Here is a 27,267-nt window from a genome sequence, read left to right as displayed (position 1 = left end):
CAAAAGCCAAGAGCCCGCCTCCTGTCTATCACGTGGCCCGGGGTTGTTATTGTTAACTTGAAGGCCTTGGCCGGAGCCGGCTGGCGCGTGCGCACTGAGTCCCTCCCCTGGGGCGGGAGTGAGGGGCGTTGTTTTTTCCTGCCATCATTGTCTCCTTAAAGGGGAAGGTGGCGGCCGGGTCATGGCTGGGGCAGCGGCGTGCAGCAGATCTAACCCGCTGTATTTGCAAATCCTTTCGCAGTGCAATTTTTTTTTCTTGATATTTGGCCTTTTGGGGAGAAAAGCATTCTAGCATCTCCACACAGACACAGAATAAAGACTGAACCAGACTGAAAAACTGCATGGGAGGATCTCGTCTATGCCGTGATCTTTTCTACAGAGTCTCACAAAGGTTTTGCAAGTGGATCACCTCTAAGCTTTCTGAGGCTTTCCCCCCATTATAACGTGTGTCGCCTGTTTTTGTTCTAAAGAGACATGCAATAGTAACCCAACCGAAAAGGTGTTGAGACCTTACCCATGTAGCAAACCTTAGCTGCTATGCTGAATTGTTAATCTGTTGTTTATGGAGAAATACTATACTAGTATCATAGCTGTCAACCTTCCCTTTTTTGTGGGAAATTCCCTTATTCCAGCACCGCTTCCCGCTGCTATCCCGGATTGTTAGATATCCTGTAGACTGTCCCCTGGACAGGTGAGGCTGCTGATCCCTTAGGTTTATTTACCTATTTACACCTTCAGTCTGCATGGAGGGAGTCCAGATCTTACAGCATAGTCCTTTCCAAAGGTGCTGGTACCCCACAGCAGCACGGGCAATCTTCTCCCTGCCTGCTCAAGATGGATCTCAGCTCCTCTCCCTCCCAGTACCCCTTTCTCATAAAACTCCCTTTTCCTGTCCCCTCAAACACACACCCATCACCTTGGTACCATCTCACTCCCCAGGCTAAAGGATTCCTCTTCCCAATGGCCCACCAACACCTTTTGTCATGTTAACAGGTTTGTTCTTCACTAAGCCAACCATTAATTCCCTGTCTGGCACAGCACTGCAGCCTGTACTCCAATCCATATCCCAATTAATCAAAATCCTGGCATTTCTTAATTTATAGGGTTCAGGGGGATCCCCCCATAACCTATAACACCATTATAAAATTGCAGTTCTTGTGTATTACATTGGTAACAAGGCACTATACATGTAACATACAGATCCAACCAAGAAAACCTTGGCAGAAGTGTTTTACAATTCCATTACTGTAAAGTTAGGGGTTTATACCAGGGGTCGGCAACCTAAGGCCCATGGGCCACAAGTGGCCCATGGGGGTCATTTAACTGGCTCATGGACCCCCGCTGCCTGCTCAGTTGGCTCCTGTGCGCCATGCTAAACTAGCATGGAGCAGAGCAGGGATCGCCTTCCACGACACTGACCGGCTTCCCATTGGCTACAGGAAGCTCCTGCAGCCAATGAGAAGCTGTGTGCGCCTCTTCCGCACCAGAAGGAGCGCCAGAAATAGCGTTTGCGCATACGTGTGCATGCGCACTCCAGCCCACCGCGGCTTCTGCGGAACCGTGAATCAGCCCAAGCCACAAAAAACTTTGCTGACCCCTGGTTTATATAGAAGAGTCTTCCCAGTCACGGTCAAGAAGTCATCACCAGCCTTTAAATAAAATTGTGACACTAGAGAGTTTGAATGCTATCGGTTTGGATAGCTCAAATTTAAAGAAACAGAAGGCATTGCTACTCTAGCACAAAGCTCAGGACTGTGAGTTTGGAGCCCTAGAGGATGTGATGATAAGAGACAAAATTGCTTTTAGCATCCTTGATTGCAACTTAAAAGAGAAACCTACTGAGCATTCCAGTCTCACACCTTTTCAAGCAATAAACATTTTCAGAGCTCAAGCACTTACAACTTACAATGCCTGTATACACTCAAAATAACAAGCAAAGGCACACAGTGCACCAGAAGGCAAAGACTTATTTATGTGCGGTCTGCAGTTCCTAAGGACAGCTCTTCAGCTCTTCCTGCAAGATATGTGGTGGTGCGCATAAACCAAAGCCTTGCCCTGTCTCCAGAGTCTCATGCCCCAATTGTGGGGACCAAAGCCATTTTACAAATATCTACAGAAGGAAGCATGCTGCTTCATCCAAACAGGAACAAAGTCTGGAGCCCCAGCTGTAGGTATGTTAACAGCCTCCCAGGCTGCAGAAAGTGCAAATGGTTCCCAGCCATGGTTCACTGATATTAATGTGGGTGGGAGGTCATTCAGGAGACAGGGAGCCACCACAGAGAAGACCCATCCACATATCAATGGGGAGGTTGATATGCAAAGATGCCCTTCTTCAGATATTTGGGTCTCCAGTCATTGTAGGGCTTTACATGTCACCTTAAATTGGGCTTAGATGTGGATTGGCAACCGGTGAAGTTCCCTTGATCAGTATGTATGGGTTCAATCCACTCTGTCCATCAGCACTCTGACCACTGCATTCTGCACTAGATGCAGCTTCCAGGCTGTCTTCAGTCCCATGTGGAGCACAATGTAACAGTTTGACCTTGAGGCCACCCAAGCATGGATCTAGTAAGCTATGTGGAATAAGTTCCAACATTTGGGACCTTTTAGTTTAGAGAAAAGGCAAGTCAGAGGTGTCACAATAGACAGATATAATGTTATGCATGGTATTAAGAAAGTGAATTCCCAAATATTAGAACTTGAGGCATCCAATGAAGCTGAATGCTGGAAGATTCAGGACCAGGGGTGTGTCTAGGGCTCAGCCAGGTATTGTGCCTCTGCACACTGGCTCAGAGTGGCTAGGAGCCTGCCTGCCCCCATTCACACACTCCCAAGGCCACTCCTCCACTGCTCTGGGCAACCGGGTAAGGTGCACACAGGAATTCGGTTGCTGGCCTGGTCTCCAATGCATCTCCTTGCTAAGGGCCCAAGAGACGAGGGCCCCATTACAGCTCCTTGTCAAAGGCACAAGGGAGCTTAGGTACACCTCTGTTCAGGGCAGACTTCAGGAAGTATTGCCTCACGCAGCATATAGTAAACAATGGATTTATTCTTTTGGGGGTGGAAGATTACAACCGCAAGCACTGCACTGCACACATCTGTTGGATTAGGGTCTGGGAGACCTGGGTTCAAATTCCCACTTAGCCATGAAGCCCACTGGGTGAGCTGGAGCCAGTTGCTCTCATTCAGCCTAGCCTACCTCATAGAGTTGTTGCAAGTACAGTGGTACTTCAGGTTACATACGCTTCAGGTTACATACGCTTCAGGTTACACACTCCGCTAACCCAGAAATAGTGCTTCAGGTTAAGAACTTTGCTTCAGGATGAGAACAGAAATCGTGCTCCGGCGGTGCAGCGGCAGCAGGAGGCCCCATTAGCTAAAGTGGTGCTTCAGGTTAAGAACAGTTTCAGGTTAAGAATGGACCTCCAGAACAAATGAAGTACTTAACCCGAGGTGCCACTGTATAAAAAGGGGAGCAAGGAAAATTGGGCAACCACCTGACCTCCTTAGAGGAAAGGTGGAATATAAATACAGCCATAAAAGTGTCTTAGAACACTGTGGTATGAAAATATTTGTAATATATGTGTTAGGTTCCTCTGGCACTAGCAAGAATGTACAGGTGTCTCCTGTCTAAGAGTCTGAGTGGCAGAGCTAGATACTGGTTGGCCGCTGGTAGAAACAGGATGTTTGGCTTGATGGGCCTTTGATCTGTTGCAGCTGCATGGGTTTTATTCAGTTGCTATCAGTGCTGGATGGACAACAGACCAAACCAATGGTGTATTTGACTTTAGAGTACACTCAAGGGCTGTGTAACCTTTAAAAAAGTTTGAAATGCTTTGCTATGTGTATGCATGTTTGTTGGAATATGATTGGCACTTTGGGGGGGAAATAACTAATGGGTGTTATTGAAAGCAAGTTACACTGCTTAAAAGGCTTTATTTTGAACAGAGTAATGTGAGGAGCCCTGTATTGTTGACACAGAAGGCCTCCTCTCCACAATTGTGTCCTTTTTGACTGCACACAGGAAACAGCTGTTTCCAGAGAACACAGATGAAGTTGAAAACAAAAGGCAGTTTCTGGCTTTGCTGCCCCATAGTGCCACGCAGCTGTGGTTTGTCTCATGTAGCCCTCTGTGATGAGTATATTCCCTTGATGTATTTTTATTCTTTTACAAAGTGGTGTTGTGGGGTGGGGCAGGGAGCTATGCCTTTTATTTCACTGGAGGGGCATGCCTGTCATCTCCTGAGGCACTTTTTGCAAATATTCTGCATGTAAAATATAAACTTTCATTCCCCTACAGATAAATCCACAAAATAAGCTAAGCAGAGGGGGGAGATAAATGATATTAGCATACACGGTGAAAAGCCAAGCTGACACTTTGAAGGCTTGTGGCTATGATGGCTGTTATGCGAACACCTGCACTTCAGAATTTACCACTCCACCACTGCCTTTTAGGTCTTGGTGCAGATTAATCCAAGCAGAAGCCCCTGCCCCAAGGAGCTTACATCAACAGTTTTACCATGAGGGGGGACAATGAGAGAGAAGGGGAAGGAAAATAAAGGTCTTTATCCAGAGATGATAAAGAAATGGAGGCAGTGAGAGATTTTACTTTCTTGGGCTCCATGATCACTGCAGATGGTGATAGCAGCCACGAAATTAAAAGACGCCTGCTTCTTGGGAGAAAAGCAATGACAAACTTAGACAGCATCTTAAAAAGTAGAGACATCACCTTGACAACAAAGGTCCGGGACTTCCGGGTTGGCGCCATTGTTTAATGGCGGATTCCCTCCGAGCTCCGGAGGGAATCGGCTCCGTAGCGTCTGGGTCTGGCCGCTGCGGCGAAGCGGGGACCCTTAAAATCACAGGCGCGGATGCCTGTGAACACAGAGACTCGGCGGGCACCATTTGCGCCCCCCCAATCCGCGCCGGAGCCTTTTTAAAGGCTTCGGAACGGAGGCAGGGTGAGGCGTGGTGCTGAGAGTACTCCCTCGCCTACGGAGCTATGGTTTTCCCAGTAGTGATGTATGGAAGTGAAAGCTGGACCATAAAGAAGGCTGATCGCTGAAGAATTGATACTTTTGAATTATGGTGCTGGAGGAGACTCTTGAGAGTCTCATGGACTGCAAGATCAGACCTATCCATTCTTAAGGAAATCAGCCTTGAGTGCTCACTGGAAGGACAGATCGTGAAGCTGAGGCTCCAATACTTTGGCCACCTCATGAGAAGAGAAGACTCCCTGGAAAAGACTCTGATGTTGGGAAAGATGGAGGGCACAAGGAGAAGGGGACGACAGAGGACGAGATGGTTGGATAGTGTTCTTGAAGCTACCAGCATGAGTTTGAGCAGACTGCAGGAGGCAGTGGAAGACAGGAGTGCCTGGCGTGCTCTGGTCCATGGGGTCACGAAGAGTCGGACACGACTAAACGACTAAACAACAACAACAACATCCAGAGATTTTATATGGGTGTGAGTGATGGAGCGGTCTACAGCACCTGGCTTTGGGTGTCACTGGAAGGCTGGAAATTGTGCTATTTCAGTTATTTGTGTATATTTTCTCCCAGGAAGAGGCACCTTTGGGAATCTGCCTCAAGTGCCAAAATAACTTGGCTCGCCTTGGACATGGCAAGCTGTCTGAGCTTTCTCTGTGAGATGCCACCAGGCTTTCCCAAGAGGTATTGTTACACCCACTGGTTTTTGTTTAGAAAAAGAGGTGCCAGAATTCACCATGAACTCCTCCCTTGTTCTCTTACAATGACAATGGCATCCACCTTAGAGTAGCCGGAACTAGGTTCTGGCAAGTTCTGGCTGAAAAAAGCCCTGGATACATGCAGTGCAGATAGCTGTCCTGGTCCTCTGTATGCAGCACATTACTTGAGGTAGTTAGTATCGCCTGTATAAGAAAGCCAGTGGATAACAGAATTATAATCTAGGTAAGAGTGCAGATGGAGAGAGCAGAATGGGAGGAAGCATTTATAATGTGGGGCAGGCATAGGGCGCATAAATTTATTGTGCATAGAATGCTATGCTTGTATGTACAGTGGTACCTCGGGTTACATATGCTTCAGGTTACAGACTCCGCTAACCCAGAAATAGTGCTTCAGGTTAAGAACTTCGCTTCAGGATGAGAACAGAAGTTGTGCTCCGGCAGCGCGGCGGCAGCGGGAGGCCCCATTGGCTAAAGTGGTGCTTCAGGTTAAGAACAGATTCAGGTTAAGAACGGACCCCTGGAATGAATTAAGTACTTAACCCAAGGTACCACTGTATTGTGTTTGCATCAGACTCTTAACTTCAGGGTCTTGGTTTCAAACCCCGCATGGGAGAAAAGATTCCTGCATTGCAGTGGGTTGGACCAGATGACCCCCCAATTCCCATGGTCCCAACTCTATGATTCTGTGAAAACATTTTACAAAGAGAACTTTGCATTAGGCATGCTTGTCTCTAGCTAATGCAGCACAAGGGGGTAGATGTTTCCATTTGAGGATTTATTCTAATTGATGACTCATTACTGGAAAGTCTAGCAGAGATCTCTCACAGAACGAAGATGAACCCTAAGAACACAGCGTCTCAAGCATTGGATGGAGGCAACAGCAGGAGTAGAAGTTAACTGTTTTAACAAGCAAGTTACTTAGGATCTGGGACCAGAGAGAGGAAAGCTTTTTGAACTTGTAATAAACAAAAATCTGCCCTTGTTCCCTTATGGGGGACACAAGAGCCTTTATAGAGTCCTTTGTAGGTTTTCCATCAGTCGGAGAAAATAACAGAGGCCAACCAGAGAATATTGAGAAGCAAAGCAGCTCGTAAGCCTGATCTTTATTGAACTGTTGCAACAGGGTGCCCCCTTCACACGCAGGAGAAGGAGGAGGACCCTGAACCCAGGTGTGCCTGCCCTTATATAGACATTTTAAATTCCCTGCCCTGGAGCTCAAGACTCCCCCTCCATACATCATACATACATCACACAAAGGGTGTAACCCAAGACCACCCCCACAAACATCATACCTACATCACAGAAAAGGTGGTCTACAACAGAAATTTGAATGCTGTTGTTTTGCCTTATCTGATTGCCTTTCCTGGTAGTCTGGCCATTCCTTTGAGATGGTGATTTCTTAATTCCTGAGACAATGGGAAGGTTCCCTCACCCCCTCCCTCCTTGCAGAGAAACACTTGGTCAGCTTGGGACTCAAAATGATTTCAGGACTGTTTTCCTGTGCTGCTTCAGACATGTGGTTTATATATTTATGTATGTGTTTGGTTGGAACATTTATTATGTATATAAGACCTTCAATTTTTAATTTCAAACTGCATTAAGGATTACAAAGAAGACTTGGATAGCATCGCTAGTTTGTTTAAAAACCAATGCGTTGCTCTGTGTTTTGTAACTTTTATTTGTAACTACCTTAAGACTGTTTCCAGTAAAGCTTTGACACACATTATTGAGGCGGAGAGCAAATTCATTTCTATTCTGCTCTGCACAAGGTCCAGATCAGGGAACTCACTTACAGCAACTCTAACCGAGGGGGCGGAAGCTGCGGCCTTGTGTGTGTGTCTATGTGGGGGTGTCTGTCTGTCCCCCCCCAAACGGTCCCCCTGTGTTTGACAATCAGCCCCCTCGACAGAGGACTCCCCACCAAACCGCGCCCTTTTCCCCACGCGTCACGCGCATGCGCCCCGCACAGCCAGCCCCCGGGCAGGGCGGGGAAGGGGCGTGGCCTCTGCCTGTCATGGCGTCCGAAGGCCGCTTGGGCCAGAAGCAGCCGTCTCGGTCGCGGCGGCGGCGGCGGCGCTGCTCATGCTGCCGCCGCCTGTAGCGGAGACGCCTCGCTGACCGAGGGAGGGGAGCTGTCCGCCGAGGGCAATGGAGGGCCTGGCGGAGCTTCCGCCGCCGCCAGCTTTGCTTCCTCCCGCCCCCCTGGGCGCGCTCGAGCGGGGCGGCGGCGCCCCTGAGGCGAGTCGCGTCTCCCCTCAGGAAGAGGCGGGAATCGCCTCAGAGCCTGACGAGGCGGCGGCGGCGGCATCTGAGGAGACGCGGGAGGAGGAGGAGGAGGAGAAGCAGCGAGGGGCGGGAAGCTCTTCGGCGGTCCTCTCAGAGGCGGCCGCGTCCCTCGCCTCCCGCCTGGAAGAGCCGCCGCCGGTGGCCGAGAGCGCCCGAGATGCGACGACGCCCGAAAGCCCCTCCCAGGCTGAGGCGACCGCGGCTCCGTCCCCAGGCAGCGGCAGCAGCGGGGTGTCGGGGCCTGGCTCGCTGAGCCCGGCGGGCGGCGAGGAGTCGGCGAGCCTGGCCGACTCGCTCGGCTCCTTCTCCAACCTGCCGTCCTGCGACGGGGCCAGCATCTCCGACCTCAACGGAGGCGGCGAGGACGACGACTCCGAGGAGGCGGCGGCGGCGGCGCCCAGGAGAGCCCCTGTCGCCGGCGGAGAAGACGACGACGAGGATGGAGTCAGCCCTAGCAAGGGGGCTGCGGCAGGAACTGCCTCCGCCGCCGCCGCCTCTTCGTCGTCCTCCTCCGCCTCGCCATCGCCGCTCCTGCTTCTCCCGCCGGGCGCCAAGGAGCGCTTTCCGGGTCAGTCGGTCTACCACATCAAGTGGGTGCGCTGGAAGGAGGAGAACACGCCCATTATCACCCAGAACGAGAACGGGCCCTGCCCGCTCCTGGCCATCATGAACGTACTGCTCCTGGCCTGGAAGGTGCGTGGCGGGGCTGGGGGAGAAGGACCAGGAGGGCTGTCGTCTTTCCTTAGCCTTTCAGGTGAAGGCCCCCCTGGCAGGGGCAGAGCACCTGCATTTTGCATTCAATAAGATCGTGGGTTCAATCCCAGGTACCTCCAGGTAGGGCTGGGAAGCACTTTCCCAGTGGCATCCTGGAGAACTATTGGTCTAGAGGATGAGTGTGATCCCTCTTGTAAGGCTGCTTCCTCTGTTACATGTGTGGATGTCTTCCCTTGTCTGCCATGCCCAGGAACTGATCACCCTAGGTGCAGAGGTGCAGTTGCACCCAACATCATTTGGGGGGTGCGGGTTGCACATGCGTAACGTCACTTTGGCATGTTCCTTTGAGATTGTTAGCAATCATTAAAGAGACGGGTTAGTGCGAATGCCCCCTTAACATTCAACGGGCAGGGCACCCTGCCCACAGATACTGAGTGGGCCTCCTGGAGTTGGCACAACTACCTAGGTGAATTTCTCTCTGGGTTTGGGCAGAATGCAGGTGAGATAGCCATTTTAGGAGGCCGATGCTGTGAGGTTGGAGGCACAACCTGGGACCTACCCTGCGATGCAGCTCCTGGAATGACACTGCCTTATTGCTAGAATTGAAGTAAGGCGCAACTTACAGTGGTACCTCTGGTTACGTACTTAATTCGTTCTGGAGGTCTGTTCTTAACCTGAAACTGTTCTTAACCTGAGGTGCCACTTTAGCTAATGGGGCCTCCTGCTGCTGCTGCCGCTGCACAATTTCTGTTCCCATCCTGAAGCAAAGTTCTTAACCCGAGGTACTATTTCTGGGTTAGCGGAATCTGTAACCTGAAGCGTATGTAACCTGAGGTACCACTGTACTTCAGTCTTGTAAGTTGTTTCTGTACATATCAGGGGTCTTTCCCTTTGCCTCAGGCTGCAAGCCCTGGCAGGGTGCCTCTCCTTTGGAAGTTTTCTACAGCTCCGCAGTTCATCTTGGGAAAGTAGAGAGTCCCAGGTTCAGTCTCATACTAAATAGGATCTAGTTTGCACATGGTTAACCAAGCTATGGTTTATTGAGCCTGCACAAGTGTGCTGTCAGAAAGGAATTCAGACCCACTTTGCTTCTCCCTGGTTCTCTTAGTTCAGTGCAGTGTGCTGCTAAGCCAAGGTTTGGCTTGTCATGTCATCTAAACCCAGGCTCACAGTTAAGCTCTCTTCTTAACCTCAAAGTTGTATCAAGAGTCTGGGTTTGGACAATGTGTTAAGCCAAACATAAGTTTAGGTGTGACATGCACCTCACTGAGCTGAAGACTGGGAGGGGGAGCAAGGCAGCTGTGATCTCCTCCATGGGAGCCCACACATTCATCCTAAGCCCATAGCATTACATGTGAATGCATTCTATACCATCTAGCCCAGTATTGTTTGCTGTGACTGGTAGCTACCCTCCAGCCCAGGCATAGTCAAACTCCGACCCTCCAGATGTTTGGGACTACAATTCCTATCATCTCCGACCACTGGTCCTGTTAGCTAGGGATGATGGGAATTGTAGTCCCAAACATCTGGAGGGCCGGAGTTTGCCTATGCCTGCTGCAGCCTCTCAGACATGGGAGAAGGTTTATTCCTACCACCCGACCCTTTTTAACCTGTGGTGTAGGAAGCTGAAAGTGGGATCTTTTGTTTGTAAAGCTGTATTTGCTGTTGAGGTGAGGTTTCCCCCCATATAGTATGTTGAAAGGAACCAGTGCTATTTTTCTAGAAAAAGAGGTGCTGGAACTCACCATGAACACCTCCCTTCTTCTCTAATAATAGCAGTGGCACCCACCTGAGAGATGCCTGAGTTCCTGAGGTGCTGGAACTGAGTTTCTGTGAGTCCTGACTGACAGAAAGCCATACAAAGAACATATGAAGCAAGTAGTCTTAGGCACAGTCACACCCGTTGTCCATCTATAGTCCTGGGCAATTTCATCTGACAGAGATCTATAAACTATGCCCCTGTAGCTAAAAGCAGAAGAGCATGTATGTATGTGTTCTGCAACATAATTGTAGCCAGCCAGCCCCTGACATGATGACTCCGAATGTTGCTGCCACTTGGAGGAGCTAATAGCAGGTAGTGGTCCAACAGGCTGACTCTGTCTAAGGCAAGCAATGAGAGAGCCAGCATGGTGTAGTGGTTAAGAGCGGTGGACTTGTAATCTGGTGAACCGGGTTCACATCCCTGCTCCTCCACATGCTGCTGCTGGGTGACCTTGAGCTAGTCACACTTCTCTGAAATCTCTCAGCCTCACTCACCTCACAGAGTGTTTGTTGTGGGGGAGGAAAGGAAAAGGAGATTCTTAGCAGCTTTGAGACTCCTTAGGGTAGACATAAAGCGGGATATCAAATCCAAACTCTTCTTCTATAAGTTCTGTGGAGGCGCAGGGATGGACTTCGGTAATCTTTCATAATGTGGCACCCTGTGCAAGGCCAACATTTTGCACCCCAAATGGATCTTCTCAATTATGAATTTCCTCATTTTTGTGCTCCCTTGGTTTGGTGCACTGTTGTGGGGAGCCACCTGTACCACCCTAAATCTGGTGCTGGGAGGTGTGAAATGACACCATTACTGTTTTCTCACCTCTCCTTCTGTTTTAGAAGCCATAACTCAGCTTTTGATTCCATGCTGTGATTACAGAAGGTTCCAGGTTGACCTCCCATTAAAATAATAATAATAATAATAATACATTTTATTTATATCCCGCCCTCCCCAGCTGAAGCCGGGCTCTGCAAAGAATTTTGTCTGCTTCCTTAATACCCAAGACACTGACAGCCAGTTAGAATATGCTAACAGTATTTTTTAAAAAATAATTTTTATTAAATTTCCAATTGACAAACCAATCATATCACATTAATTCCAAATTATACCAATACATAATAAACTCCAAATATTTAGCCGAATTTTAAATTTTTGTTGAATATGCTAACAGTATTATTCTTGCTAGGTGGCTGTCTAGGTACAGAAGGAAGCTAACATTTATTTTATATTCTGCTTTTTAGACCCAAGAGGCTTTACAAGTAGCTTACAAAGTGTTCTCAGAATAAAGTAACCTAGTATGACTATTTTGGGGACAAGAGAGAAGCTAGTTTTGAGAAGGGCTGTGAATTCCTTTGGCCAAAGATCCTGAAAGGAGTGGTAAACTGGGAGCAAATGATAATCTCTTCATTTGGGAAGGATTTTTTCATGTTATCTCCAATTTGATCAACTACTATTAGATTAACTTGGGTTGGTCTGAAAAGGGTTTATTATCCTAGTGGTAAAAATCACATGTTTTGCTGGGGATTTGGCAGTAGAATTCCAGCAGGGAGAAATTTCATTTTTGTGCTGTTTGTGCAAGCCTCACACAAACAGTTTCTTTGCATCTACACTTTCTCATTAAGTAAAACATGAACTATTGAACATTGGCTTCCTGTTGGGATATTGTTTTCAAGAATAATGCATTTGTTACCTGCCGAGTTAGGGGGGTAGTGTTGCACAAAACGTTGCAGGTGTAGTATAGTAGGCAAACACATACTAAACCCACGGAACCTACTGACTTTTAGTCCCCTGGCTAGTGCATGGGGCAAGAGTGTGCAAATTCCTTTCACCTCTGTATATCTATTTGCAAGGTGCTGGAAACCTAAATCAAGCTTGTTTCTCAGACAGCACTGTTCAGAACACAGAGAACCGTTGCCAAACAACATTGTTACAAACAATGTGATACAAAATGTGATATATTCCATCTTGGAAACCAAGTTATTTGCCAAACAAATCTCATTCTGGAAATGCATGCAGCATCTTACAGAAATGGAAATAATTATGGTCTCCATATACAGTAAAGGAATGTGTACATATGGCATCCTTTTATGTTGAACATTAACTTCTCCATTTTGAAAGTTTCCATGGAAGAGAGAATTACTTTGTCAACTAATGCATCTTCTTTAACCTTACTGCTGCCTGAAACATTCCATTTGCAATCTGTGTCCTCGCTATTCTCAGCGTTGTTAATGTAGCTTTGAACAGTAGTTCAAACATACATTAACAGCTCTGAGAAGCATAGCTGTTCAGCAGCTCAGATAATTTCATCTGTAGCCCAGCATTCAGAATCTTAAGTGATACTGGGATTTGTTTCCACCAAGAGACCCAATGAAATTCTAGTCTTCCTGAAAGACAGTCCTATGCATATGTTGCCGTAATATCACTTGCACAGTGACCTAGCCACACACTCTATTCCAGTCTGGTAAGGCTCTTTGGGTCTCATTGTGTACCAGGTGTTGATGCAGACTTTATATAAATTGCTGAAAGTTGCACATCAGAATGATTTCAGTAGCTTCTGCATTTGAGGAGACATTTATGTTTCTTTGCAATCACATAAAAAACAAAAAACAGGTATGCAGTGCTAATGCTGCTGACCACTTGCAGTATGCTTATATAGTTCTATATAAAGGAGTAACCTCTGTCGACTGAAACATAAACACCAAGGGATTTATTTTGGAGCCTAAACTTGTGAGGTGCTTCAATATCAAGGACAACTGAATACTAATACTGCTTTTCTGAAGTATATAGAACTCTTAAGTTGTGGTAGTAAAAACAATCCATGGAAAGAGAAATCATCAAAAGAATAATAATATCTTCTGCAGCTTTTCCTAGATGTAGGAATTTGGAAGCAGCAGAGAAATGTGTCTCTCTCACTTGGGGAGTTGACCTTTTTTACTTCTTGGTGATTTTTAATATGGTTTCCAATAGTTGATAGGCAGGCTTATTTCTACATGTAACAAAAATATCTGTGGCTCTTGTACATCTACAGTGCAAATTTGGATATTTAACTCTTACAAACTTTTATTGTCTTTTAAGTACTGTAGAAAAACAATTGAGCTTAAATTCTCTTCTCTCACAGGTGAAACTGCCACCAATGATGGAAATCATAACTGCTGAGCAGTTGATGGAATACTTAGGTTAGTACTAATAACACTGCATGTGTAATTTGTATTGAGAAAAATGGTTAATTCCTAAGCAAGGATTGTTTAGAATCTGGCAGGATAGCCTGCTTGGCAGTAGTTGAACGTTTAAATTAGCCCTGAGCCTGTTGTTAACTTTAAAATATCATGGGTGTAGTCAGCTTGTGGGTTGGAGAAGCCTGGCCATGCTAGAGTGAGATGATCCTTGGACACTGAAGGACTCCTCTAGAAGCTATACATAGCTTCTAATTATTGGGGCCCTAACTAGCTCTTGTCTACCTAGCAGTTCGAAAGCACGTCCAAGTGCAAGTAGATAAATAGGTACCGCTCCGACGGGAAGGTAAATGGTGTTTCCGTGCGCTGCTTTGGTTCACCAGAAGTGGCTTAGTCATGCTGGCCACATGACCCGGAAGCTGTATGCCGGCTCCCTCGGCCAATAAAGCGAGATGAGCGCCACAACCCCAGAGTCGGCCATGACTGGACCTAATGGTCAGGGGTCCCTTTACCTTATACTAACTAGCTCACCTTTGCCTACTAAGGACTATTATTTCTCTCCCCTCCCACTGGCCCTTCACTTTGGATCTTGGCACATGGTTGGGAAACAAGGGCCTGGGGATTTGTACCCTACCCTTCTCACTGATTTTGTTAGTTTGGGTGATATAAGACTGCAAATGTTATTTCTGTTCTTGCATTTTGTCTCTTTAAATTTGAAAAGGAAAATATCCCCAACACTTGCTACAATTGGCATGATTTCTATGGGAAATCAGATTTTTCTTTAGTTAAAATGGAACTGAGTAGGCTAAGAAGCAGCATTCACAGTCCAGCAGTCCTGAAATGTATTGGTTCATTCTGCAGAGGGAGTTCAGCGGCTCCACTTTAATTTCACAGAATGGATTTGCAGGGGCCATGACTCATTCTGCCCTTAAATACTTCAGAATACTATAGACTTGTTTGGTTGTCTCTCCAGGGAATAATTTAACAGCTAAAAATTGAGGGATGCTACTCAGTAATATAGGATACACTGATTGATATATACTGTAGAAATATTATAGCAAGGGGCAGGGAACCTTTTCTGCTCCCTTTAATGGGATGGGAGTGGGAATTCCTTTTGGGCTGCGTGCTAGCCATGGGCTGGTCCAGAGCCAAAAGAAAGTGGGGCCACCCATTCTCTCCTGGCTTATGTGGTGAATATGGAGGAAAAGAAGTGGAAGGAAGAAGTGAGCTGCCAGAAAAGGGGAAGATCAGTCACTTCTTTCAAGTAGCTCACTGTATTTCTGTACTGGAGGAGGAAGAGAGGTGTCTTCTTTGCTGCCCTGCAAGGCAGCACAGTGGGCTTTGGGGGGGTCTGAGGAGGAGAGACTAAAAGCGGGAAGGGAATGCACCATGGGCCAGATGTTTTGGCAGCTCTCCACACTTGTTACAGAAGAAGTAATCTATTGGTTGCTCTTTAGGTAGTTGTTTTTGTGGTTGCTAATTGGTGATAAAAGGTTGATACGCTGGAAGCAAAATCTTGAATGCACAATTTAAAATATTTTATGTTACTGAAGAATATAACAGTTTGAAGTGTTAAAATAGATGTTAAAGCTGATATAAACAAGAAGAAGCCACTCAAAGTTGAGTGGGGAATGTAAAGCTCAGGCAAGCATGATTAATCCAGGCTTCACCAACCTGGTGCAGTCCCAAACATCTGGAGGGCAACTCTCATCAGCTGCAGCCAGCAGAGCCATGTTGAGGTTGGGTGGGGCTGATGGGAGTTATAGTGCAAAACATCTAGAGGGCTCCAGGCTAATGAAGGTTAGCTTAAATCTTAATGTTTCCCCCACTTAAATTCTCTCTCTCTGTTTGAGTTAGCCATAGAACCATAGAACTGTAGAGTTGGAAGGTACACTGAGGATCATCTAGTCCAATCCCCCCCCAAAGCAGGAATATCAACTAGAGCAGGCACCACCAACCTTCGGCCCTCCAGATGTTTTGGACTACAATTCCCATCATCCCTGACCACTGGCCCTGTTAGCTAGGGATCATGGGAGTTGTAGGCCAAAACATCTGGAGGGCCGAAGGTTGGGGATGCCTGAATTAGAGCATCCATGACAGATGGTCACCCAAGCTTTGCTTAAAAAGTCTCCGCTGAACAAGAGTCTGCCACCTTCTGAGGGAGTCCATTCCACTGTCAAAACAGCTCTACTTGTCAGAAAGGTATTCCTGATGTTTAACTTGAATCTCTTTTCTTGTAACTTGAAGCCATTGGTTCTGGCAGCCTTTAAGATATTTGAAGGTGGCTATATTCGCTCCTCTCAGTCTCCTCTTACCCAGCTCCCTGCAGCAGTCCTCAGAAGGTTTGGTTTCCAGACCCTTTATCGTATTGGTCACCCTCCTCTGCACACATTCCAGCTTGTCAATATCCTTCTTAAATTGTGTTGCCCAGAACTGGACACAGTACTCCAGGTGTGATCTGATCAAGGCAGAAATAATCACTTTTACACACCTTTGGAGGACAAGTATTGGAAACTCTTCATGTATCTAACCACACCATTTAATAACAAAAGGCTCAACATTCCAGTTACCAGAATGAATCAAAAGTTGAAATTGGCAGGTCAAAGTACAGGTTTTTAGAAAAACTAATTTTATTGCAACCGATTATTCAGCATATAAATACACTCCTTGATTTGTCTCATAAATTCCAGCTTTGTCTTTCAGGGCATACCTGAAAGGAAGCTGACTCATGCTAGTAAGCAGCAGCCTCTCACAACTAATCTCCTCTAATTGATAGGTTTTTTTTTCCTGTGAAAGAACCAATAAAGCTTTAACAAGATTAGATTGCTTTTGATTATAAAGTTCCAGCTTTCAAATTAGAATCTTTTGTTTTCTTATAGGGGACTATATCCTTGATGCAAAACCAAAAGAAATATCTGAAATTCAGCGCTTAAACTATGAGCAGGTAATAAATAACAAGCTCTTCTTAAGAGTAAGTGGCATTTTCTAGTAGTGAATTAAACCACTTAATCTCTCCCCCCCCCCATTCATATTGTAAAGTTAAAGCTTCTGTTTAATCATATTAAAAGCAAGAGTAAATCAGTGGAAGACAGACTGCTACATTAAAAAAAGAATTATGCATTACATATAGCAACATGAGCTACACTCTTTATCTTGTTTGTGAGATGAAATTCTTTAGTGACTTAACCTACAGTTCTTCTTTCTGCTAAAGTCTAGTTAACAAATGATAGGATGGCTTAATTTTTCTCTGTAATAAGTTTGTTTTCCATTACTTTCATAGAGTTTTTAAGTAATAAAAAACTTGAAGGGAGTAAATTACCAATAAGAAATTTGCAGTGAGTTGAGAATTTCCTGATTCTCCTGAAAAACCTGAAGCAGTTAATTTTTTAATGATGGGCATTTGCTAACCCTTGGTAGATTTCAATAGGAATCAGTAAAATGTGTTAAATGTTACTTATTTGTTAAAAGCTCCTGGATATTATTGCTCTCAGAAACTATGGTTATAAGATTTGGACACTCTATGTCCTTTGGCAATGTTTTAACATATTGGTAAATGAGGTTATAATCTGATTATTGGTCAAGTCTCATCCTACTGTAAATGATAATTTTTTATACTTTCCGCTGTCTTCATATAGCATTGAGAACTCAACAGCTTCAGATTTTTTCTGTAATCTGCTTTTAAAATACTGTTACTAATATTGGTATTGTGTGTTGACTGATGCAAACAGTTAAGTTTTCCTTTTTTTGGCAGAATATGAGTGATGCAATGGCAATCTTGCATAAGCTTCAGACAGGTCTTGATGTGAATGTGAGGTTCACTGGTGTACGAGTGTTTGAGTACACACCTGAATGCATAGTGTTTGACCTTCTTGATATTCCATTATACCATGGATGGCTAGTAGATCCCCAGGTAAGCAAGCAGAGGGGATGTGTTAATCCTATGGGTGTGGTTTATGGAATTTGTCCCCAGCTCAGAGGAGGGCCTGTAAAACAAGTTCATATAAGAACTTAAGTGAACATTTAAAAGCTACAATGGATAAACACAAAGATAAATATAGTAACTAAATTTTTTACAGATCCTAAACACCACTAAAAGTGCATCAGTACAGCTGCCTTCTTGTAACTAAGAAATAGCATGGAAGGTCCAAAATGTGGCTTTGAGGAGTTGCAGAGTGTGGGTGCCACCACAGCAAAAACCTTTCCAGTAGTCACCCAGCTCCCTTCCTAAAAAAGAATCATGCAAAGAATGATACTGGTGGATGGGCAGTTGCATATTGTTTTAGTCATCATTGTGTACTGGAAAATACAACGTTATATCATTCCACCTGTGTGTGCCATCACAGCAGTGTGTTTTTAACTATTGGTAGCATTAACTTGTCTTTCTCATAATAGACACAAAATATCAGTCAAGCTTGGTGTACCTTTTCTCTCCCCCACAGACTGCTGACATTGTGAAAGCAGTTGGTAACTGCAGCTACAATCAGCTGGTGGAGAAAATAATTTGTTGTAAGCAGTCAGACAACACTAAGCTAGTTGATGAAGGTGGGTGAATTGCTTAAGAATGTTAGAAAAACACTATTTGATCATATCAAATGTCCAACTAATCCAACATCCTTTTTTCAAACATGGACCAGTCAGAAGCATTAAGACAATGCTGTCATTCTTCAGCAACTGGTAGCTGACATGAATAGAATCCATAAGAACTTAAGGACCCTGCTGGGGCAGACTAAAGGCCCATCCAACCAAGCATCCTGTTTCCCATAGTAACTAACTGAATGTCTCTGGGAGGCCCACAAGCAGAGCATGAAGGCAATGGCCCCACCCGGTTGTTTAGCAGCTTCCACAGTTATAAAGCCATCTTGGTCACATGCATGAATGAGGCGTATTGGGGGGAAATCTCTGATTTTAAGCATAGACCTATTGAGTAGAATTCAACTAAGTCCTGCTCAGAGTAGACCCACTGAGATTAATGAACAATTAATGTCCAGTAATTTAAATGGGTGTGCTCTGAGTCGGACTAGCATTGAATAGTCTGTGGCTGCAATCCAGTGGCCACTTAACCTAGAAGCAAGCCTGTAACTCTGCTTCACAATCAACCTCTTCATCTCATTTGAGTCTAGCAGGCTATGTAGTAATTGAATTCCTTTTTATTTTATCAGCAAACCATCCTTAACTCAGCTGTTTTACACTGAAATTGTCTTGTCCTCCATGCGGTTCTAAGCTGACACTCTCCAATTTTCAGATAAATGTCATGCTTAGCTGGGTACTACAGTACAGCAGGTTTAGGCCCCAAATATCTGAAATATGCCTCCTTAATACCCAAGAGTCTGTACTGAAGATAAACAGGGGGGTTCCTCTTGGTATTTCCACTACCCTTCATAATTTTTGGGTGTGTGTGTGGCCTGGGAGAGGGTCTTTTCTGTGGCAGTTTATAAGAGGTGTCTCTGGCATTGTATAGTTTTAGCCATATGCTGAAGAAGCACCTTTTTACACAGGCCTTTGACTGTGTGTGTGTGTATGTGTGTGTGTGTACCTACCCTATTTTCTTGACTGTAATTGTTTTAAACTGATTTTAATATTGTATTTTTAAATTTCAGTAACCCACCTTTCTTCGCAGGTTCCATAGCAGAACAGTTCCTAAACAACACAGCCACTCAGTTGACCTACCATGGGTTATGTGAGTTGACTTCCACTGTTCAAGAAGGAGAACTATGTGTGTTCTTTAGAAACAACCACTTTAGCACCATGACCAAACATAAGGTATATGGCTGTGAACAGTTTCTGTATTTTATCTGAGCTTGTTAACTAATGAAGCTCATGAGTTTGTGGCCTGCTCCTAGTTGATGTCCATTTGCCCCTAAAGTGTCATGTGGCTGCTTTGCCCGAGAACAGGGATAAGGAACCTGTGGCCTTCAATATGTTAACTACTAGTCCCATTGTCCCATGTCACTGACTATGCTGGCATCCCCGATCTTTTCCTATTGAGGAATGTGTGTTGGCTTCTAAATGTGTTTCCTTTGGCATATTTTCAAACTCCACATACATGTATGCTCAAGTAGTTCAGTTTTAATTCTTCTCTCTAGGGTTGTAGCTGTGACTTGATGATCAGCCTTCTTTTACTAGAATCCTGTGTATCAAAATGTACAGCCAATGAATTAAGTTGATATCCACATCTGCACACTGTTATGCCATTAGATAGTGCCATGTCTCCTTGAATATCTGCTGGGTACATTCAGAGACTATAGTGTGGGGAACCTGCAGCTGTCCAGTTGTTAGACTATACAACTCCCATCATCCCTGGCCATTGGCCATGCTGATGGGAGTTGGAACCCAACAACTTATGGCAAGCTGCGCTTCTGGAGGAAGTATAATAATGCACGAAATAGTCGCAGGTGTGAAATTTTAGCTGATAGCTATAAACTGATGATTGACTATGGAAAGTTGCATAACTGTGCAGCAAGGTTGCAGACTCCACAAGTATGGCTCCTAAAGCTAAAAATACTCAGGAGATGGTCACTAACTTCATCCCAAACAATGGACATGGTATTAGCAGGAATCAGCGCTCCCTCCCCTATCCAAATTAGTTTCCAACAACACATGTGTAAAAGAATTTCCTTTTTGTTTAGGGCCAGCTTTATCTCCTGGTGACAGATCAGGGTTTCCTTACAGAAGACAAAGTTGTTTGGGAAAGCTTACACAATGTAGATGGGGATGGAAACTTCTGTGATTCTGAATTCCATCTACGACCTCCATCTGATCCAGAAACAGTATACAGAGGACAGCAAGATCAGATAGACCAGGTAGATTTGCTTTGCCTTTTCAGTACTTGGGATGGATGCAATTTCCTCACTAGCGCTGTATGTAAATCGTGCCTTCAATTATGTAGTCATGTAGCATAACATTACGTTTCTTAAGAACCTCAGTAGAGTCATGCTGAATCAGACAGAAAGCCCTTCCTTTTCCAGTATCCTGTTCCCCACAACAGTGAACCCGATGCCCCCGGGAAGCCCATGAAGAGGGCAACAGCCCTCTGCACTGCTGTCTTCCAACATTTGGTGATACCCAGAAGCATGCAGTAACATTTAGCCATTGAGAGCCCTATCCATGACTTTGTCTAATGCCCTTTTAAAGACATCTATAAGGACACTGGATTATTTGAAATATCATTCTCCGTCCTTGAGATCTTGAGGGCAGGCAGGAAGTATCTGAGGGATGCCTTTTGTCCATGCTATCCGGAAGCATGAGTTGAGGATGGACAAAAAGCCTGCTAGATTCTGTACACTAAAAGCTGCTGAGTGATCCAGCAGTTACAACTTGTAACCAAGTCAGGGCTGCATGGTGCCCAGCAATTTTTTACCCAGTTCATTGTGGAAGGAGGCTTCACGCATCAGCTTTCATGCAGCTGCTGAAAGTGATATTTCTTTTGTTTATGGAGGAAAGCTGAAAATTTGGATGGTGGATACAATCTCACTGGTTGATTGTATTGTGCCAACTAAAGCAGTGTTCACCATGGATTTACATAATAGGATTATCTGATGGCATTATCCTTGCAACAAGAGCAGCAAAGCCAAGACATTAATTGGGAGCAGATACCAGAAGGAATCAGTGACCTTGAACTTGCCAAGAAACTTCAGGAAGAGGAGGACAGACGGGCTTCTCAGTACTATCAGGAGCAGGAGCAAGCTGCCGCTGCCACCGCTGCTGCCACCGCTGCTCAGGTTCAGGTACGGAAGTTTGGCTCCTGGTGGCCCTTGTAGTCCTGTCTTCTGCATGCTTGCATGGAAGCTTATCCTGTTGAGTTGGTTGGGGCTGTAGCTCAGCGACAGAGCTGGGAAAGTAGTGCTGGGAAAGACTTCTGTCTGAAACCCTGGAGAGCCCCTGCCAGTTGTTGTAGACAATACTGAGTTCACTGGGCCAGTGATCTGACTTTAACTGTTAACTTTTCTGGAAGTGTAATGCTGAAAGGTGAGGTATAAATTTATCCAAAGAATTCTGTCGCTGGACAGCTGATGTGTGGTATGGCTCCATCTGGGGCAGAAGTCCTTAGAACATACGTTAGGGTCTGCTTTGAGAGGCCTTCCTGAGGACTTCAGGGACCAGGTCTGCCTGCCGTTGTTTGGCATAAAAGTGAGTTGCTAGAGCCTGTATCCCCAGGGCCCATTTGCAATTTTCTCCAGCAAATGCACACATCGCAAATCAGTGGACACTCAGGGGTTGTTTTCTCCCTTGGGAGTAAATGGGGCCTGTTGCGCCCTCTGAAAGGCCCAATGGAATGTGCCGCAGTAGCGGCGGCAGCAGCAGGCTCTGTTGTGCCTTCCCACTGCAGTGGCGAGCTCCACTGGAGACCATCGCAGTGGTGGGAGGGCCCAACAGAGAGTGCATTGCAGCCACAGCAAGCCCTGTTGGGCACGACAGGCCTCCTCCCACGGTGTGACATTGCACGTTCCGGGCTTCCACAATGTTGGGGGGAGCCTGGCATGCCTGCATAGGCCTGAAGCGGTGACCCTGGTAAAATGATCAGCCATGTTGGCTGCTGGCAATGAGTAGTTTTCAATAAAAATAAATAAATCCTTAATTACATCAAAAATAATTGACAATATGTAAAATTCAATTGGTAGCTGTAGGTTTCACACCCTGAAAAACATACATGATTACTGAACAAATGCAGAACACACAGTGCAAAATCTGTAAATAATGCGAGGGAAATTTTTATTTTTTAGATTTCACTTATGGATGAAATTGTTTCTTAGAGGCTGAGGATTGGTCTGTCTTCTGCATGTTATACACCAATATATTCCTAATTTAGCCTGCTATCTGACACTGATCACATATCTATTGAGGTAACCTAATGTAAACTAATGCTTCCCCTCCCTTTTCATCTATTGGCATATTTTCTTTCAATGACATGGACTTTAACATGGGGTGTTTGGTACCATCTTGGGGGATTAAGGTACTATTTTTTATAGTTAGTGTCAAGCACTGGACTCCTAAAACCCCGGGAACCAGCCCTTGTTGGTTTAGCAGGTGCCAAGCAACCACAGTTGAAAAACCAACCCTGCAAGGTAGTGCAGCTGCCACCATGACACTGGTCCAACTAGGCTGGACCAGGAAACTCCCATAACATTACCAGATATCACATGACATACACTGGGACAAGAGCAAAAAACCAGACTGTCTGTTCTTTTCCTCGGGTCCACAAAAATTGTTCAGTAGCTATGAAAACTGGATTCAGTAATAAGGCTTCCAAAAAAGCTACATCAGGGTTGAAATGGTAGATTTATTAAAGTACCGGTAATTAAAAATAATAGCATAAAATCAAACCTGGATATTCTGAAAATACAATTAGAAAATAACAGTTAAGAGTACATTTGGGAATTACAAAACAGAACAAAAACAGCAAAGCTCACTTGTCCAGCTGCATACAAACTGCTAAGAGCCATTTATCCCACAGAAACTCAGCAAATAGCTCACAGGTGTGGCAATGGTGCTGCGAACAAAGATGTGAGGCAACAGACAAAAGAGTAAAGGCAACTTCATGAAATGGAGCTAGATAATCTGCTTCATGAAGGCCTGCCTGAAGCTGACAAGCCACCTTTCCTAGGAATGGAACACAGAGTTGCTAGGCTATCTTTATTTGTCTTTATGGTGGCACAAGAATCACTTTCTTTGCAACAAGTTCACACGGAGTGAATTCTGAAGTGAGTGGTGGGCCTCCATCTTCCAGAAAAGGAAATGTGAAAATTCCTAATGGGGTGGGGAGTAGTTGGGGACAGTATACTACACTCCCTTGGCCCCCCTCCAATGATGAACTTGGCTGGCTGGTCACCATTTGATGTTCAGCAGTGCTTGGCCCAGTGTGGACAGTATCTCTTAGTTGGCCTTAATAAGTGTTTCTAAGCATAAATGATGCCTGGCTGATCTGTTCTGAGCCTTTCTTTGCCTGAGCAGTGGATGAAAATACTTCAAATAAATAAGCTGCCTTTCCCCCTCCCCTTTCCTATTGATAGCAAGTGCAAGGAGCTGCGTCTCCATCAACTGGAAGACAATCTGGGAGTAGTGAGCGGAAAAGAAAAGAACCTCGGGAGAAAGAAAAAGAGCGAGAGAAAGAGAAGAACAGCTGTGCCATTCTATAACAGGAGGGGGACTCTACCTGGACCCAAGCACATATCCTTGAAACACAAACAAGGAATTCTAAGGACTCCAAGCTCCACATGCCGCCTGTGCCTGATAGCCCCACAGAGGATGGTGCCCCCAAGACCATTGAAGTCATGCACGCTCTCTTTCAGAGGGGTTTGAATGAGCCTGCCTCTGCCTTCAATGCATTGTGAGAAAATAACCACCTTTGTGGAGGGGGAGTCCACACTGCCACAGGTTTGACCTGTTGGAACATAACTAACTCAAAATATTTGTTAGTAAATCTGCTTGTCTCTGTGATGAAAGGAGTTAAGTGGTTCTCCTATTGGGCTTCTGCCAGAGGTCTGTACATCAGTTGCCACAAGAGGACCATTTATGGTGTGAAAGCAATCTTTCAGGCTTCTGGGCATCTCGCAGCCTGTAGCTCACCATTTGGGCAGGTGTCCCCTGAGCTGTCTTCAACCTAGGTGAGACCTGGGTCTGAAAAGTATTGGTTAAGATTACTCAGAAAGGGCAAGAGAAATGGAGGCTTGTACCATATTTGAGTCAAGCTCACCATTGTACTTGGCCCTTTTCTGTTCAATACAGATGAGTGAGACCAGAGCTGTTCTATTATTTATTGATCTCCTCTATGCAGGAGTAGGTGACTGGAAGGAAAAGCTGATGTGCTGTAATCTGTGGAATTAAAATTGCTTGATACTTGCCTCGCCCCCCCCCTCACCCAAAGTACCTTGGATGAGTAATATGAGGATGTGTGTGATTATATGCCTTATCAAGTGTACTGTAGGTAGATAATCTGTATCATGTCCATGCAGCTCTAAAGCACACTTCCACAGAGTATGAAAATTGTTCCACTATGCTCTGGGGCTGTGGTCCTAACTGCATATGCGAACGAATCTCATGGATTTTGGTGGGACTTACAAGGCAGTTATGGAGGGAAGGAGCATTGAATATTTGGAAAAGATACTTGGCTGTAAACACTTAAAGTAGAACTTTGGGGAATCACATTTTATAGAGGACAGCATACAAATGAACATGCTACTTCTCATAGTACTGATAGTATTGAATGTTACTGTCAGAGGGAGGAAATTCCAGGCCATCCTCACCAGGAAGGCGTTGGCCTTCATCCTTTTGATAACTTTATATGTCAGTCCGTAGAGGCTACTTGCTACAATCACAAAGCCTGGATAATTGCATCTATAGACAAACCTCATCCCTGCCTAACATTCAGTGTGGCAATCTTTCTACTGAGGTGGTTGGTAACAAGGTGCCATTGAAATGGGAGGGTTGGATGCTTTCCCCCCTGAAGTTCCTTTAGGAGCAGAGAGTCCAGTCTAATAATTAGATACCCTGTTTCTAACTTCCATTTTGCAGCAGCACCAAAATACCTTAAGTCTCAGATGAGGGGGAGGCCGTGCCCTGAAGTTAGTTCTAGCCAAAGTCATTTCCATGAGAGATGCCTACTGCTTGACAGGGTGCGTGTATTTGTCCCCTTTAAATTAAGTCTAAAATATTGGCCTTCAACCATTGGTCTGAAAGGTAAACATTTCTGGCAAATTTGCGAACAAACAGAATGGCTTTATTCAGAACTGAATTTACCCTTTTATTGCATAACATTTTAAAGAGTATCTCTTCTTGTACTACTTCAGAGTATCTTATTTCACATATGCACATTACCCTAACCCTCTGTTAGACAATAGTGCCATCTTACATTATGGATGAGATTTTAACACATACGTTAGCACAAAGCTGTATCAAGGCTTTTCTTTTTGCAGAAAAAATGCGAAGGTGTTTACATTAAGTGTACGTTTGTTCCATTTCCAGTCTGTTTTTACATTGGCAATTGCAATAGTCAGTCATAGTGAAAGAAATGCCTGATGCTCCTATTCATTGTTCCCTCTTCATTTACAGTAGGGTCTGACTCTCTTGCTTTTATCTGAATATCAAGGAAGTTAGATTTCTATGATGTGGCTGGTGTTGTGGAGTCAGAAAGCTCCAGCAGATGGAGGGCCTGCTGTGTGCAATGAGCTATGACTTCCTCCCATTAGGAAAGAGGTAGTTTCTAGGAGGGCTAGCTCTGAGGTCATGCCTGGCCTTATGTTGACAATCTCATACTTTGGTGCAGCATGCAGAACCTTTTCAAGATGCGGATTTGCCCTAACAGCATTATCTTACCATTTAGGTTTTTGGCAGACTTGTGTGGTTGGTGGTGGTGTTCTGAGAGCCTCATAGTAGCCTCTTAGAAGCTGCGGAGAGGAAAGATGGAGTATCTATGTCTTCTAGCCATAACAACCCAATTTTTAGCCCCAGGTCTATTTGCTTGCATTTGTGAGTAGCTGTTGGGGGCATAGTAATAGGGGCCATGCTGTGTTGTTGGTGCTCAAGGCTGCATACCTCTCCATAAGGTTGCTGCCATTGATGGGGTTCCTGATCATTCCTGCAGAGACTTAGCCTAGGCTTTTAACTTGCAAGCAAAATCAAGTTTAACACAAAAACAATGCTTGTCATGTATTTCCCTTCTGCTGCCTCTTAAAAACAAAACATCCCATCACTTCCAGAAGACTTGATTATGTAGAGAGTGAAGGGTGTGGAAAGACTTAAGGCCCTTAATGAACACAGGCTTTTGCCTTATCAAAGCTTAATAATGTAGAGCAGGAGTGTAGGATCTTTTCTTTTTTGCTGTGGCTATGTAATTGATGTTATAAATGCAGAGATTCATCAATAATGTCACCACTTAAAGCACTGCCAAATACTTTTATAATTTTGTAAAAGGCACTTATGTGTAAGACGTTGCTTTTGAAAAAAATCATGACAGTTGTCCTAAATGGCATCCTTTAACAATTTGAATGTCTTAGTTCTCTTTCACTGCAGCTGTTTCTTTTTGTTTTTGGCTTATGGCTGTAGAGCGGGAGTGAATGTTGTGCAACCATTGTGGCTGGGGCCAATCGTATGGATTTTTCTCTTTATTACTGGCTGGGAAATAGCACACAAGTTCACCTCTGCCTGCAATGGCAGTATTCAGAAACACAAGCTCCCACTGCGTGGGGTAGAACCACTGAAAGCTGGTTTCCCATATGGCTTGCTCAGTTAGTGTGTTGCGGGGGGCGGTATCTGTCTTACTCCGTAAATACACGTATGTGCAACCTTCAGGCAGCAAATACAGCAGCACTTCCTGGCTTCTGTCCATCTTTAGATTCCAACCCACATATCTCAGCCACAGGCTGGCTTCTAGTTGATCAGATACTTTGCATGGATTTACACTGTGATCAGCAGCTAGCTGTTTTCTGTTGGATCTTGTCAACCTACTTTGATGTATTGAGCTGACAACTGTTGGCATTCTCACTGTTTTCTTTCTAATTTTTAAATATATATATTTATAATTTTTAATAGTCTTAAAAGTGACTTCCTCATGTAATAAAAATTGATTCAACTGCTGAAATGACTCGTGGAGTATTTAAGCAAAGAACAAAACCCATAGGGGGACAGTCTGGTTT

At 45.0% G+C, this 27,267-nt stretch overlaps 1 protein-coding gene across 4 annotated transcripts; it reads left to right on the top strand.

The window, feature by feature from the left end:
- The first annotated feature begins 7,689 nt into the window (after window positions 1-7,689).
- MINDY2 (MINDY lysine 48 deubiquitinase 2) lies at window positions 7,690-24,202 on the top strand. 4 transcript variants are annotated; one of them, XR_008327464.1, is made up of 10 exons: window positions 7,690-8,686; window positions 13,585-13,642; window positions 16,519-16,610; window positions 17,391-17,549; window positions 18,079-18,181; window positions 19,257-19,399; window positions 20,266-20,439; window positions 21,166-21,363; window positions 22,360-22,479; window positions 23,647-23,749. XR_008327464.1 is itself a non-coding variant. In XM_053364270.1 (9 exons), the coding sequence occupies exons 1-9, from the start codon at window positions 7,856-7,858 to the stop codon at window positions 23,770-23,772; spliced, it is 1,884 nt and encodes a 627-aa protein (XP_053220245.1). In that variant the 5' UTR covers window positions 7,691-7,855; the 3' UTR covers window positions 23,773-24,202. The 4 variants fall into 4 exon arrangements, 3 of the variants coding, with proteins under 3 accessions (XP_053220245.1, XP_053220248.1, XP_053220246.1); XM_053364270.1 differs by lacking the exon at window positions 22,360-22,479 and having other exon boundaries at window positions 7,691-8,686; window positions 23,647-24,202; XM_053364271.1 differs by lacking the exon at window positions 22,360-22,479 and having other exon boundaries at window positions 7,692-8,686; window positions 16,519-16,583; window positions 23,647-24,202.
- The last annotated feature ends 3,065 nt before the right edge of the window (window positions 24,203-27,267 follow it).

The sequence above is a fragment of the Podarcis raffonei genome, chromosome 14 (genome assembly GCF_027172205.1).
Source record: "Podarcis raffonei isolate rPodRaf1 chromosome 14, rPodRaf1.pri, whole genome shotgun sequence".
Classification (NCBI taxonomy): Eukaryota; Metazoa; Chordata; class Lepidosauria; order Squamata; family Lacertidae; genus Podarcis; species Podarcis raffonei.
Note: the sequence above shows the minus strand (reverse complement) of the source record. Positions and strands in the feature narration are given on the sequence as shown.